This window comes from Papio anubis, chromosome 4 (assembly GCF_008728515.1).
Source record: "Papio anubis isolate 15944 chromosome 4, Panubis1.0, whole genome shotgun sequence".
In the NCBI taxonomy this organism is placed as follows: Eukaryota; Metazoa; Chordata; class Mammalia; order Primates; family Cercopithecidae; genus Papio; species Papio anubis.
The window spans coordinates 96,813,386-96,830,045 of record NC_044979.1 but is presented as its reverse complement, the minus strand read 5'-3'; the positions used below and the strand labels follow the sequence as shown (position 1 = coordinate 96,830,045).

The window sequence follows — 16,660 nt, the reverse complement described above, 5'->3', positions numbered from 1 at the left end:
GCTATCTTGCCTCCATTTTTCTCTTTCCTCATTGGTTTCTTGAATCTCTTTATTAGTGGGGAATTGCACCTAATCATGAGCTTCTCAAAGGCAAGGACTGTAGCTGTACCTGTTGCTCCATCACAGTGCCTGGTACATATTGGGTGCTCATTAACTGCCTGATGAATGAACCAACACATGCAGGCAACTGGCTGCTTAATACTGTGTTTTATTATGACAGTCTCTCTTTCTCTCTCGAGACTACTGTGAAAAGTGTATTCAATGTTTACAAAATTATTTTAATGACCCTTTAACTTTAGCTAGTTATAAATACAAATCATTAGCTGCACTATCATTTATATTTCGGGCATTTTCCTTCTGTTTTCAGTGTGTACTGATTGCAGAACTGTGTTTTATCTATGTATTGATTTTTTTATTTTGCAGTGAACATTAGCTTAGACCATATTTTACAAATCCTATACACAAAACAAGGTTTTTTAAATATACCATTCTGAGCCATATAGATGATTTTATTTAAAACATTAACTTAGACCATATTTTACAAATCCTATACACAAAACAAGGTTTTTTAAATATACCATTCTGAGCCATATAGATGATTTTGTTTAAAATTATACTTCTACATTTGAAAGAAGTATGCTTGGTGATTTCTATGCACACTCAAGTTTCAGAACACTGCCTTATGATCCCCTTGCTCAAATTCTAGTGAAAAAGACATACTTGTGGCACATCCTTTTAGCCTGATATTGTAAATACCACATGAATGTCTATGTCTGTCTCCCTGGCCAGTCTCACAAATGGCCGTTGACAGTTATTCCCCTTTGAAACTAAGGATCAGAAAAAGGATTAAGCATGTGGTATGCTTTTATTTTCAGAGTAAGAAGAAAAACTGCTACATATTAACTGTTCTAATATTGAAATTATAGTATGAATTCTCTAGTAATTTACTCAGTTATACGGATAACAATGCTTTATAATCCTTTCAGTTACCTAGGTGTACATATGATTACCAGTTCGTACTGAAGAGTAGACTCAAGCATTTTATCATTCTCAGTAACATGTTGTTCTGTGGACATTTTATGGATACAAAGTAGGTATACGCTTAAAATTTTGCAGGCTAGAATTGTCCTGGCACTGAGTTAGAACTTTATAGGCCAGTTGCTGATTTGTTTTTGTGTTAAGATGATCTTCATCCACGTTTATGTCCCTGCAAAGTCATTAAACTTTGTAAATTGATAAATAAGTGTATTAATTTTACCCCCAGCCTGGCTGGTTGTTAAAGGATATGGCTCTTGACTTAAGCAGCAACATAAAAAGAGTTGTGTTAGCTTCGTGCAGAGAATGGAGCTTTTTCTTGAGATTTAATAGGCAAACAAGATTTTGGAATGATTGTCTGAAAATTGTGCAGGGTGTCTGTTCCTATAGATATTCTATGATCTTATCCTTGAGTTTAACAAAGTTTTTGGGAGCTAGCTGTATACTAGGGCCTTCTCGTTTTGTACTCTGTAGAATTGCTTTTACTGAATTTCACTTTGGCATTAAGCTTTTGGCTTAATATGAACGATGTTATACAAAACAGTCCTATGAAACTTTTATTTTATATACTGTAAAAATGTTATTGAGGACATTGAGAACTATGGGAGAAATTTCTTTCTCATTTCAGTACCAGGAGCCAGAAATAGTTGTGTTTTCTTCCCTGAACAATGATCTGTCTTTATCTTATGGGCAATGGCTCATATAATTTATTGTATTTCTTGCTTCATGTTGGTTGTTATAAAGCTTATAAGTGAATTTTTGGCCCACTCCTCACAAGTGTAAATAACTTTGTAGTTCCAAGTTGTTTTCTGTTCCATCCTGACTTCTAATTTTGCCTTGATTTTAAAAAATATTGAAATAGTGACACAGAAAAGTTACAAGAATAACACATAGAGTTCCCATATACCTTTCATCCCAATTCCCCTAACATTAACATTTTTCTATACAGGTATTTGCTTTGTCAGTCTGCCTCCTCCCCTTCCTTACCCTTCCCTTCTTCTCCATCTTCCATCCTCCCCCTCTGTCCCACCCTGTGTGTATACACACTGATAGCTCCTGTTTGCTTTTAATTTGCCTCACCAAATGTATCGTACAAATGCCTGTGAAATGCTTTTTGCGGGGAGAAGGAAGCAGTATATTACTAAATTAACAATAATAATAGGTAAGAATGTATGAATTTCATATCTATATTAAAAAAGAGTTATGGAAAAACCTCTTGTTTTAGGTGAAAGGAAGACAAATTGTGTGTGTGTCTGTAAGAGAGAGGGAGAAAGATTGCATACACATGTGTTTTTAGGAAGATACTTATAACACCTTAAACCAGAGTAGGTACTCTGAATGACAGAAGAGGGAAAAATGCCAAGACTTCTTGATTTAAATAAAAAATTAGGTAGTTTCCTTCTTAAATAGAAACAGGTATACTATTTACTTATGAAGACTAAAGCATTAAGAATGTTTGGGTACGTATTTGCTTTAGTAATCAAGCTCAATTTAGTAATCAAATAATCAGAGTAGGACTGTGAAACAGAGAGCCTTAATTCAGCAATTTACCTCTATTAATGTTAGTCATAAAATAATTTCATGTTTGATAGTTTTCAAACTACACATTTGTCACTTATTATTTTTCTTATTTATTTATTCATATTAACCACCCCTCAATAATAAGGTTGTTTTGGGAAATGGGAATAGAATGACAATTGTTTGCGTACCTGTTATTTTTCTTAAGACAGAAACAAAAACGTGTTTTATTATACTGTACAATGTAGAAGACATTATAACTCTGCATATTCCTATTTCAGATACTTAAGATATAATCTTATGTTATTAATGACTCTAAACTTTTTGTATACAGAATAGGAAAAATAAATGAGTTTAAAGAATATCACAAATTATAAAAATGTTACTTATAATCTGAAAATAATTTTTAAAATTTATACCTCAAAATACACAACATAAAGCTGTTGCAAAAGTAAGTAAATCAATGAAAGAATTGTCCTATGGCCTATGTAAAAATAAAGCGTAGTTGAGTGGAAAGAAGCTAAAGAATTCAGTCTAAATTATATTCATTTCTTATTTCTATGCAGTTTGCTAGAGGAATCTGCATACAAAAGGAACCTCCTTTTCCTTCCATAAACATCATTTTTCCCATTACTAGTTTGTTCCATGTTTGTGTATATATGTTTTTAAACCAAAATGGAAGTATTTCAAATACATTCTTAAGAAGCAAAACTGACCCAAAATCTTACAGATGAAACACCCCCCCACATTTTAAATGTATGGTATATTGGCCATGTGCAGTGGCTCATGCCTATAATCTTAGCACTTTGGGAGGCTAAGGTGGGTGGATCAGCTGAGGTCAGGAGTTCGAGACCAGCCTGGTCAACATGGTGAAACCCCATCTGTACTAAAAATACAAAAATTAGCTGGGCATGGTAGCGTGTGCCTGTAATCCCAGCTACTTGGGAGGCTGAGGCAGGGAAATCGTTGAACCTGGTGGGTGGAGGTTGCAGTGAGCCAAGAACGTGCCACTGCACTCAGTCCTGGGTGAAAGAGCAAGACTCCATCTCAAAAAAAAAAAAGTACGGTATATTAAAATATGTTACACTTAGGGAACTAATCTTAAATAATAGTGATTGCTTTAATGCCATAGAAAAGTAATGCAATGATGTTGTCTGACATAGTTTCTATAGATGGCATTCATTTATTCCATCAGCAGTGGAACATAGCATTTCAGAAAATGGACTTTTGGGCAAGTAGACTTAAGGTCCTGGCTCCACTTATTGTGTGTGACCTGGATTTCTGATTGGTAATATAGAGTTAGTAATACTTACCTCTTAGGGTTATATGATGATGAAATGAGATGATCACTGGTATCATCATCTTTACCTAACTCATGGTAAAGGCTCAATAAATGTTAACTGTTGCAGTGCTGATATTTGTAATCATGCCACTGATAGTGCTGTAAAAAAACATATTTAAGCTTATAGTGTGGAGATAATAGAAACATTTGTGTTTGATACAGAGATAGCATAGGTAAGGAAGAAAGAAGTTGGACCTATTATTATTATTATTTGAGACAGGGTCTCACTCTGTCACCCAGGCTGGAGTGCAGTGGCACTATCATAAGCAGCCTTGAACTCCTGGGCTCAAAGGATTCTCCTGCCTTCCGAGTAGCTGGGACTACAGGTGTGAGTTACCGTGCCTGAGTAATTAATACATTTTTTATAGAGATGCGGTGTTGCTTGTTACCCAGGCTGTCTCGAACACCTGGCCTCAAGTGATCTTTCTGCCTCAGCCTCCCAAAGTGCTAGAATTACAAGTGTGAATCACTGCCCCCAGCCGAGGACCTATTATTGTTATTGTTTAAATTTTATACATAATTGTTTGACTTTTAAGATGCCTTCAACAAATTTCCAGTGAAGTTGAGTTTATGTTTCCTGGTTTTCTGTTTTGGGTACTGTTTAGAAAAAAGCCTGGCACATAATATAGACTAGTAAAATATTGTTTAATATATGAGTTAAGAACGTTCCTTTTCATTTATGCTAATCTTTATTATGTATAATCTTGTCAAATATTTGTTTATGCATCAGATTTGTTTTTGGCCAAGTATCTATAACCAGAAAGAAAGTCGTGTGGTTAAAAGGTGTTTAACATTCATGTTTTTATTCTAGTGGTTTATATTTTCAGCCTCCTTTTGTGTGTGTGTGTGTGTGTGTGTGGAACAATGGACTTGTGGCAAATTGGAGTTGCCTTTTAAAAATACTAGTAGTAATAAGAGATAACATTTCTTAAAGAGTTATCTTAAGTGCTATCCTACTAAATCCCCACAGTAACTCTCCATAGTATGCCCGCCTATTATCTACATTGAAATATTTGAAAACTAAAGCTTAATGAAATTGAGTAACTTGCTAAGTCACAGAGCTGGTAGCCATCCTGCAATTTGAATGTAAATCCAGGGTCCTGAACATGAATCTAAAATGCAGTATCAGTTTGGGGGCACTTTTGTTGTGGAAAGAGATGCATTAAATTAAAACCCAGTTCATAATTAATTGTATATATATTTAATTTTATATATTTAGAGACTGAACATTTTGATATATTTAGAATTATATTTTTAAGTTAAGGAGAAATGTATTCCATTTTAAGCTTGCATCTCATTTTCTCAAAGTATGTATTATAGACTTTTTTAGAAGGCTATTATTTTTTAGAATTTAATGTTTTACTTGCTACAGAGTAGATGACTAAGATATAGGCAGATAAAGACTTGCTGAGGAGTTACTTTATGTGAAAGGTAAAATTTGATTTAAATTTTTTATGTGGAATCGAAAGATCTATTATTTAAAAGTAACCTTTACTAAAATAGAAAAACACGGAAGGCGCCCTATATTATAAATATATAAACTAGTAGTCTTGTCTCTAAAGTAAAACCTTATTTTAAAATGATTGATTCAGTATATTGATATGCTATCTTCCCTGGAAATAATTGAGAGAGTCTAATAAGGTTTTCCACAAATTAGTAACTCTAGAATTTTTAGATAAAAACCATATTTTAAAATTCTATAAGGAACAAGTTTAATATATTTTAACAATGTGATAACTAGTGGTTTATTGTTAGACCAACAAATCAGAAATCTTAAAGAGATTTTTTTCACATCTACTTTTATGAGAAAGGGACAGAAGTTCTATATTAAAGATTTATCTAAAGAAACAATCTTCAGATATGTAATAAGATAGTTCAGTTTCTGGTCGTATACTTAAGTGTATGTTAAAGTAAAAGAAGCAGTTTTAAATGAATGGAGAAGGATAATTGGACTCTGTATCATATAATTCACATGTACTATTGATCTGTGACTTTTTGAGCATTATTTTAATGGATGTTGATGAACACAATTGATTTCAGATTTCTTTTCATTATTCTGGAATCTTACCATTAGAATTTTTTGTAGTTTTGTAGATTTCTTTTTTTTTTTTTTTTTTGAGACGGAGTCTTGCTCTGTGCCCCAGGCTGGAGTGCAGTGGCGCGATCTCGGCTCACTGTAAGCTCCGCCCGCCCGGGTTCACGCCATTCTCCTGCCTCAGCCTCCCGAGTAGCTGGGACTACAGGCGCCCGCCACCCCGCCCGGCTAATTTTCTTGTATTTTTAGTAGAGACGGGGTTTCACCGTGTTAGCCAGGATGGTCTCGATCTCCTGACCTCGTGATCCGCCCCTCTTGGCCTCCCAAAGTGCTGGGATTACAGGCTTGAGCCACCGCGCCCGGCCCAGTTTTGTAGATTTCTATGAAAATTAGTAGCAGCAAGAAAGGAAGGAAGAAAAAAATGGAAAGGAGAGGAGAAGAGAGGAGAGGGAGGGGAAAGAGGAGTGGAGGGGAGGGAAGAGGAGGAAAAGGAAGGAGAGAAAAAGAGAAGGGAGGAGGAGGAGAGGAGGAAGGAAGAGATGTAAAATAGAAGCTTTGATTGGACTCTGAACAAATGCTTAATCTTTTGGATTATATTCATGAGCATATCTTACGTGCATGTAGCTATGATATTAATAGTTATTGTCTTCTTTGGTTCCAAATAGACCTATTGAAGGCATAGTGAAAATTTCCACTCTTAACTCCTTTAGAGTTAATAAAGGCAAATTTGAATTATCCTCATGGTTACTCCATTTTTGCTTGGTAGCCTTCAAAATGGCCACTTTTCAGAGGAGGGAGGAGATTAGCAGATGTTAAACCCTTGAGTTGTAACCTCTGCTTTTACCCCAGCGTAGTCACATAGGCTGCTATGTCAGTTCTTAAAGCGTTTTCCCCAAGGCATAACCCTCCTGAGAATTCTATGGTTCTACTAATTGAAAGTTGACCATCTTAATGTCAAAGCATGGTGTGAGCTTTTTTGTTTTTGTTTTTCTTAAAAGAAATGTCATAATAGGCTTAGAGATCACTAGTACTAGTGTATTCACTGGTGAATCTCTTCTGAAGAAAGTAATAGTGCTATGATGAGAAAACAAGCTTTTTGCAAAGACTATGCTAAAGTAACACAATTAGTCCTCCTCTATTAGAGTTACGGCAGTGATTATTGTTTGAGATGCTTATTGAATATATAATATCTTCCTTTTGCTACTAAAAATACTGATAAACAGATTTGAAATTCCAAATTTCCCACATGGAGGGGAGAATTATTCAAATATGAAAAATATTTAATTTATATATTTATTTCTCTCACACATATTCCAGGGCAAGGTTCTAGCTGAATATTAAACCTTTTAAATGACATAAAATAGTTCTATGCTAGATGTAAAAGAAGTTACTAGTTGTTCTATAAAAAATATGTTGTGAGCAATTTCCACGTTTGATATAATTGAAACTTCAATCTATCTTGGACCTTGGCCATTTGCTACTGAAAGGACAAGAAAAATATTAGTGTGGATATATTTCATGAAGTCCTGGAATTGGGAGGGCTTTGGAGATTATTGAACCTATTTTTTTTTAGGTTTTAAAAAGAAGAAATTGAGTCCAGAGAGGCTAAGTGACATGTTTAAGGTTAAAAAAAAAAAAGTTTAGAACTGAGATTACATTGCAGACTTCTTTAATCTCTGCCACGGATTTTGAAGTCAGTATCAATAAGCTTCTGGATATGTGCCATACCACTAAAACATTTTATTTAATATTTATATCCAAGTTCAGTGTAGGTTTCTCTCCTTTGTTGGTGCATAGTCTTTCTTTCCTTTTTTTTTTTTGAGACGGAGTCTCGGTCTGCCGCCCAGGCTGGAGTGCAGTGGCCAGATCTCGGCTCACTGCAAGCTCCACCTCCAGGGTTCACGCCATTCTCCTGCCTCAGCCTCCCGAGTAGCTGGGACTACAGGCGCCCGCCACCCTGCCCGGCTAGTTTTTTGTATTTTTTAGTAGAGACGGGGTTTCACCGTGTCAGCCAGGATGGTCTCGATCTCCTGACCTCGTGATCCGCCCGTCTCGGCCTCCCAAAGTGCTGGGATTACAGGCTTGAGCCACCGCGCCCGGCCTGTTGGTGCATAGTCTTATTTTGTTTTGGTTCTTTGTTTACTTTGCAGATATGCTAATGAATTTTTATACTTAAAACCTGTTAGAAAAAGAAACGAAGTGTCTGCATCCCTGCATCTTTGTATCTATTACATAATTTCTAGAAACAGGGAAAATAGCTTGTAAGTTTATGTGTATAATTATAAAGTATAATTAAACTGCACTTGTGGAATGATGAATTCTGAGCCAGTCACAGCTCTGGGAACTGAGGCTTTTTTATGGACTATTTCCTAAAGCTAAGTACTAATGTACCCTTCAGCCAAAAATGTTGTTAAGATAGTGGACATCAACTGTAAGTATAGTGGAAGCAAAACAGAAAGCATTTCTCTACCTTTATACAAAATTACAATGCATTGGGATTATATTGGTGTTATGACATACTGGCACCTGAAAATGTACTTTCATTCTGTTTACCACTTTTTAAGAAAAATGAACTTCAATTGGAGAAGCTAATCTAGATAATAAAATAACCACTGGTGGATAGGTGAGAGTATCACCATCATGAAATGAGATAATATTTTTGGACAATCAAAGCCTAATACATGTTTCAAATATAAAGCAATCATTAAGTGGGTAAATACTTTTTTAAAAAAATGGGTCTATTGCCCAGGCATGGTGGCTCATGTCTATAATACCAGCACTTTGGGAGGCCAAAGCGGGCAGATCACTTGATCCCAGTAGTTTGAGATCAGCCTGGGCAACATGATGAAACCTTGTCTCTACAAAACATACAAAAATTAGCCAGGCATGCTGTTGTGCACCTATAATCCCAGCTACTCAGGAGGTTGAGGTGGGAAGATCACTTGAGCCCAGAAGGCAGAGGTTGTAGTAACAAAATCATGCCACTGCACTACAACCTGGGCTGCATTTTTGGTAGTTTACTACATGAGTTTAGAAGAGATAAAAGGAAGCACTATCTCCCCCTAGGAGGTGGCCAATTTATGGAACTCAGTATCCCAACTATTAGGTGAAAATGAAGAATTTGAAAAGGTTTAGATAAACTTGTAGATGCCTTATTTATGTGAATTGTCAGGAAAAAAGATATGGTTGTATGGTTGAGAAGTTTGTTCTTTACTTTTTGGAGTTCAGGGAAAACAGTCACATCATGTGGTGACACAGAATATTTGACTAAATGGACCGACATCTTGACTCAGAGTGAAAACTCTTACGAATAATAACAGTCTTTTTAAAAGTATCTTTCCTTTCTTTTCCAATATAAGAGAAAATGAAACTTTAGTCGAGTATAGGTGGTAGGAAGAATTACACTATGTGAAAGCTTGGTGTTCATGTTGAAAACCATATAAATGCCAACTAGAAAAGGGAAAATTGAAGGGAGCAAAAGGTGAAGCTCAGAAACCTAGTCGTAATTTTGCATAAAGTCTAGATTAAACAACCAAAAAAGTGTGAACGTATTAGTGTAATGAAGCCAATAATATGATGATTTATTGATGATAAAATAGTAAAAATAAGCCTTTGGATTCCTTAGAAGTCTAGCATTTAAATTGATCACCAAAGTTGCATATCAAAAAATAAAAATGATAATAAAAACATAGCTATTTTGAAAATGTCTCTGAATCATTGCACTTTGGTAATGATGTCTCATACTGTCTTAGATAAAGTAATGCATTTAAAGAGGTGTTAGACTGGGATATAGTGTGTGTGTGTGTTTGTGTGTGTGTGTATATATATCAGGGAAGAGTCTATTAGGAGACACATCAATGTTAGGGAAGACCCTGGAATATAGTGTATTGAGGCACCCAATACTGGACAAAATTGTGAATCAACATTTGTTCATTTAGATTTGAGAAATCTAAATAAAAAAAGAAAGGACCATTAGACCTCCCATTCTCCTCAACTCTAGCTCTTTCTCTCTCTCCCCCAACTCTAACTCTCTCTCACTCTCATTCCCTTGCCTACTCAAGGGACTTGCATACTGTTCTAGGCCTTGTCTTCTGAGTGAAGCTTCTGTGATCTAGACACATTTTTCTACTTTTCTTTGTCCTAAATACAGTAATGCAGTTGTCTACCCTGTTAATGCCAAGACTGGGTTTAGACCTGACCAGCCTAACACCTGGAATGTCGCTAAATGATACTTCCTACCACAGACTTCATATTTTTCTCTGAAATTGAAATAACTACTGTTTTTCATTTTGAAATAATTATTTTTAATTGTTAACACTTTTTAAAAGATAATGCTTATTTCTTAAGTATATTACAGGCATTTAAACATTCCAATGTTTTTCATCCTAGATTCAAGAAAAAAAAGATAAAGTAATAGTTTAATAAAATCACCAAGAGTGGGTAATACCTTAGTTTTAAGGTAATTTGTTATTTATTTTTATACTCTGTATCTCTTCTCTGCTTTTCAAATTCTAGTATCCATACCTGAAGCTTGCTGTACTATGTCTATGATATACACCATTTGTTTTTAAGGCAAAAGCTTTAAGACACATACTAGAATTCTTGAGTTATCTTTTAGAAACAGTTACCTTATGAATAAAGTATCAGCCTAACTAGAGGGAAATTTGGATTTCACTATTGCCTTTTTCCCTGAATTGCTGGGAATATCAGCACTTGATACTTGTTTATTTGAATTCATTGTGACCTTTTTGCCATTTTGAATGCTTCAGATTCTCAAATTGCACATTGGAAGAAGACCCATTCCTTGCTTAGTTGCCCTTGTAGGGTGTCGATTTTAATGTCTAATATTTTGAGCTGCTTTAGAAAAGTAGGATTATCATATAAGAAATACATAATCATTTTATAAAAAGAAAACTAGTCTTTCTCAGTATATACCTTACTTTCTCGGGTACTGAAAGTTTGTGGCCACTTAAGCAAGTCCATGTAATAAACTCCTGTAGCATAGTCTAGTCCCCAGAATATGGGTTAATTTTTGTTTTCCCCTTAGGATATAATTTTTTCATTAATCACTTTCACTTAAGTAAAAGGAAATCTTTGAACTGCTTTAAAAGTAGCTACAATGCTTAACTTGTATAGTTGCCGAATCATGCTTTTTCTTGTCTTTCATTTCTGATTAACTTTCTCTGAGCAACGTAGTCTTATATTTACATTAGCATCCATTCACTTGAACTAGTAGTTACAGTTATAGTAACATATAACAATATTTAACTATAATAGCTAATAAAAGCTAACATTTACTGAATGCCTACTATGTGCAAAGGACTAAGACCCAGTGCAAAACTTTTCTTTAGGACAAGGTTTGAATTTTAATAGTGAAGCTGAGAATATGATTGTGAATTCACTGGAATGTTGTATAATTGGCTGTGTTACATAGTGAGGCAATGTAATTGCAGTGTATGGCAAACATGTGGCAGCTGTTTGTTGTTGCCTGGCAGATAGGCTTACATTAGCCTTAATTTCTTCATGTATCATTATGCCTGTATATTTATAGTCTTGTTTCTTTATACCAATCTGAATCTTCCTAAATGTCAATAGCATTAATCATTGTAGGCATAGTGATAGGTCTAAATGATATGAGAATTCATATTTTTAAAGGAAATTACTACTTTTTTATATATTATGACAGATTTTCCATCCCTGCCATCAGAAAGTATTGTCCGTATGCTCATGGTGATATACAAGCCAAATGGTTCTTCTGAAAATTTAAAAATCTAAAGTATTTACAGGGATTGCTATTAGTGTACTTTTGTGTTTTAAAGAATTCACATGGCTATTAAACAAATCCTGGATATTGGACAAACAGCAATAAAGGTTTAGAAAAATGAAATTTCAGTTAAAAAAAATTATGCCTCCACTCCCCAGGGAAGAAATAAAAGATTTTATATTAGAAACATGAATTTAGAATTCAGAGTAAGTATTGCTTATGACATCAAATTTTATTGTGATGTATCAGGTGGAAATTTAGTCAACATTTTTCTTAAAGCAAAAGACTCAGGCTATGTGTATATTGAATGCTAGTAAATTCTAATTTCCTTTCTCCTTTTCCTTTTCCCCCACTTCCTCTCCCCCTCCCTTCTTCCCATCTCTCTCTGTCTCCTTTTTGACTAGTAATATTTTAGAGTTGAAAGCTATGCTAAAGGTTTTTCTTTAGCATAAAGAACCATTTCTTTTCAGAATAATTTAATTTGTCTTCTTAAGATTTTGTGAACATCCATTCCTTATGTAAAGAACATTTATTATGCCCAACGGAAGTGAGAGAGTTGTGGGACTACCCCTTAATGAGACCAAATCATCCCACAATTAGCCGCTTTAGTTTAGTGGTTGACCAGGACTTGTTTACATAGATAAGGTTTCTGTTTGTAATTTTTGTTTTATGTGCAAAATAATGTAATAAATAATTTATACCTTTATATGTACGAAGTTTATTTTGAAAAAAATAAACTGGATACATTTATTGAACAGCTATTAAAATATGTACACTTTCCCTAAAATTTCATTTATATTTCAAAATCAGGGCTCTATTTTAAATATGTTTTAATGATACTGTGTTGTGTTTACTAAGTGAAATTGATCCACCAAGGAGCTGAAATTAGTACTCTAATTTTAAGCTTTATTTCTTAAGACAAAATATCCATGACTTTATCACTACTGTGATCCCCATGATATTAAAAAAAAAAAAAAGCTGGTAAAATTATGTGATGAGTTTGTATATAATAAACTTCCTATCAAACCCGTTCTGTTTTTTTTTAATTTTTAATTTTTGTGGGTACATAGTAGGCAAATTTATGGGGCATATCATATATTTTGATACAGGCATACAATGCATGATAATCACATCAGGATAAATGAGGTATCAATCATTTATTCTTTCTTTGTGTTACAAAGAATCCAATTATATTTGTTTAGTTATTTTATTTTATTTTATTTTATTTTATTTATTTTTTTATTTATTTAAAGACAGGGTCTGTCTCTATTACGCAGGCTGGAACGCAGTGTCATGATCATGGCTTACTGCAGCCTTGACCTCTTGGGGTATCCTCCCACCTCAGACCCCCTTCTCCCCCCCTCTACCCCCCTCCTCCACTGGCTGGGACTGCAGGCGTGTATACCACTACACCCAGTTATTTTTTAATTTTTCATAGAGATAGGGGTCTCACTGTGTTACCCAAGCTGGTGTCAAACTCCTGGGCTCAAGCGACTCTCCTTCCTTAGCCTCCGAAAGTGCTGGGATTGTAGGCGTGAGCCATTGCACCTGGCCACTTAGTTATTTTAAAATATACAATAAATTATTGTTGACTATAGTCACTCTGTTGTGCTATCAAATGCTAGATCTTATTCATTCTAATTGTATGTTTGTACTCAAACACATTTTCTATCCTAAGCTGTACTGAAACCACTTCCACTGGATGTATTCCATACAAACTTTCTTTTGATTGGTTGTTTTCACTTGCTAGAGTTCTAGTAAAATGCTGAGGATAACTATTTTCTTTTCTTTTTTCTTCCTTTTTTTTTTTTTTTTTTTTTTTTTGCCCAGGCTAGATTGCAGTGGCATGATCTTGGCTCACTGCAACCTCCACCTCCTGGGTTCAAGTGATTCTCCTGCCTCAGCTCCCAAGTAGCTGAGATTACAGGCACCCACCACCATGCCTGGCTAATTTTTTTTGTAGTTTTAGTAGAGACAGGGTTTCACTATGTTGGCCAGGCTGGTCCTGAACTCCTGTCCTCAAGTGATCTGCCCGCCTCAGCCTCCCAAAGTGCTGGGATTACAACCATGAGCCACTGCACCGGGCAGATAACTATTATGTTTCTAATGAAGTTTCTAATGAAGTTTATAAAAATATTGAACACTTGTAAAATTGAGTAACCTATAATCCATGACTGTGAATATACAATTTCTAATCAACTTAACTTTAGCTTGATTTAGAAACTTTTTTTAGGGATCCAGTGTTTGTTTATAATAGTTTTATCAGATCTATCTAGTTTTAGACTCTTAAATGCCCTATAAAAACCTAAAGCATACTCACTCAGTGGAATGTCCATAAGATTTCTCTGAATACAAACAGAGAGAATATTTGCTGTGGGCTCAGAGAAACAAGTTTCAGCATTTGCTTCTAGGGGAAAAGCATTTTATGTTTTACTTGGTAGGAATAGGGATTATGCAGGTAAGAGTCAATATGTATTGAAATTTTTAAAGAATTAATTCAATATAAATATAAAGAAGCTATGATTTGTTAGGAATTCTTAACCTCTGTTTCAGAGATTTATTGCGTTTATTTATAATAGTTTCTCAGTCTTGTATTTTGGGAGGATATATTAAGATGTAGGAGTACAGAACTTTTTTTTTTTTTTTTTACTTTTTGAGACTTTTAGGAGGGATGGAGGGGATTAATCTATGGAATGGATATGAAACAAGGCTAATACACTTAGATTTAAACAATTTCAGTAATTGTTTAAAAGCACACTGAATCTAATGAGATCTGGCACTTGTTTTTCCTGAAATGGATTACCCACTGCTTTTTTTTTTTTTCTCTCCCCAACTTCTCATAGGAGCCCAGTTTCCTCCGATTGCAGCACAAGACCTTCCTTTTGTTCTAAAGGCTGGCTACCTTGAAAAACGCAGAAAAGGTAAACTTAAGGTTCTAATGAAAAATGTAAAAAATGGTTTCATCCTTAGATAGAACATGTTTGTAGTATACATGTGGAGGCAATATTTGTTTTAGGTGATTAAAGAGTTTTAAGATTGTAAGAAAATCTGAATGACATTATCCAAACCACAAAATATAGCTCTTAGCTTTAAATAATTTTTAATAAGAAACATTAGGTCAGATTTTTAGTTGTCAACCTTGGTTATTTGTAAGTGATTCAGGAGCTGTTTCCTGCCTCTCAAAGGAAAGCTGCAGGCCATGACTATATTCTCAAAGGTGGGATTTCTCACCATTATCTCACTGGGCTGAGCAGCAGGTTCTCCTGTGCCCAACCTGGCATGCACCATGGTTCAGATCAAGCCTGGCATCTTGTCTGCCATTGTCTATTATTCATTTCAGTGTTCCTCTCCATTGGCTGTGATAATTGGGAGTTGACCATATGGTCTCACTTTTTCAACACCAATATTTAATGGAAATGAAATATGGAGGTGGTTTTACAATATGAGAAATGAAAAGCAGTCTTTTCATTACCATTCTGCTTATCTCTCTGGTAGTCCCTTTGGGCCTCTATTTATATTTCATTTTGCTTTTCTTAGCTGAATTTTAAAACTGAAAGAGTAACAAAAATAATCTAGGTTAGCTCCTCCCCCTTCTTTTTACAACAGATGAGAAAAGGAGACCCAAATGGATCAATTATCTCAAGATTGTATAGTCAGATGCCTTTTTGACTGTCCCTGTCAGAAAACTTGGTTAGCCATGCTGTTGATCCCATAAGTATGGCAGCCCCGTAGCTGCTTTACTTTATTCCCTTTGGCTTTGTTGGTTTGTTGTTGTTTGGTTTTTTGTCTCTTGGAAAAGAAGATACAAATTAGTCACAGAATGTTAGAGCTCAGAGGAATCTTAGAAATCATATTAATTAACTTTTTCTTTTACAGTAAGGAAATGGCCTTACATTTTCCCCTCTTTATTGCAGATCACAGCTTTCTGGGATTTGAATGGCAGAAACGGTGGTGTGCTCTCAGTAAAACAGTATTCTATTATTATGGAAGTGATAAAGGTAATGTTGGTGTTCAATTATATCAACTACTGTAGCATAAGAATTTTTTGGCCATGCCTTCCCCCTCTTTTGGGTACAGAGTAAATTGAAGACAAACAAATAATAACTGGAAATTATAACAATTATAATCTAATTTACGATTCATTATTTGACAAATGCTCCAAATACCAGAATGCCCTCAGAACTAAAACAATTGTGTTGTATTGAATTGGAAAAGAGAGTAAAATAACTTTAATCTGTGTGGCCTTTCACCTTAGGAAATATTTATTATCCAGTCTACTGTTGTAGAATTTCTGGAAAAGTTAAGAACATAAGGTCGTGAGAGTTTCAATGGCAGAAAATAGATTATTTTTCTTAAGTATTTTAAAATAAAATTAGATAAAATTAAATACGAATGGCACCTTTCTGAGCTCCCTTTACAGATTTAAGGAATAACAGCAAACATGTATATAGAATTTACTATATACTGGGTACCATTCTAAGCACTTTGTCTAAGTACGTTAGCTGTGTTAACTTGTTTAGCTCACAACAACTCTGTAAGCACTATTATTAGCACCATTAATTTTACTTTTAGGAAAACAGAACAGAGAGGTTAAGTGACTTGTTCAAGGTCACAGAGTTGGAAAATGGCAGATCTAGGAATTTTTTTTTCCTTTGTTTTTAGAAACAGGGTCTTGTCTTGGTGCCTAGGCTGGAGAGCAGTGGCTGTTCACAGGTGCAGTCATCACACCCTATAGCCTCAAACTCCTGGACTCAAGTGATCTTCCTGTCTCAGTCTCCCAGGTAGCTGGGATTACAGGTGCACACCGCAGCACCCAGCTCAAATTTAGGATTTTAACCTAGAGAATATGGTTAGAGTCCATGTTCTTAACCACTATTGTCACTACATTAATTTAGAAATAATAGGATACATTTTGTAACTTCATTGTTAATTAATCAGTCTCTTAGTTGCAGTTAACATAATTTTA

The 16,660-nt window shown here is 34.9% G+C and overlaps 1 protein-coding gene across 4 annotated transcripts in view; it reads left to right on the top strand.

Moving 5' to 3' along the window:
• Positions 1 to 16,660, top strand: part of SKAP2 (src kinase associated phosphoprotein 2) — a 209,691-nt gene that overhangs the window by 121,970 nt on the left and 71,061 nt on the right. For all 4 annotated transcript variants that reach the window (XM_021935945.2, XM_021935941.2, XM_021935942.2 and 1 more), the window contains 2 exons: positions 14,538 to 14,615; positions 15,609 to 15,692. Coding sequence is in view for 3 of the 4 variants with exons in the window: in XM_021935941.2 (XP_021791633.1) it covers positions 14,538 to 14,615; positions 15,609 to 15,692 (162 nt within the window). In the remaining variant the exon portion in view is untranslated. The remainder of the gene's footprint in view (positions 1 to 14,537; positions 14,616 to 15,608; positions 15,693 to 16,660) is intronic.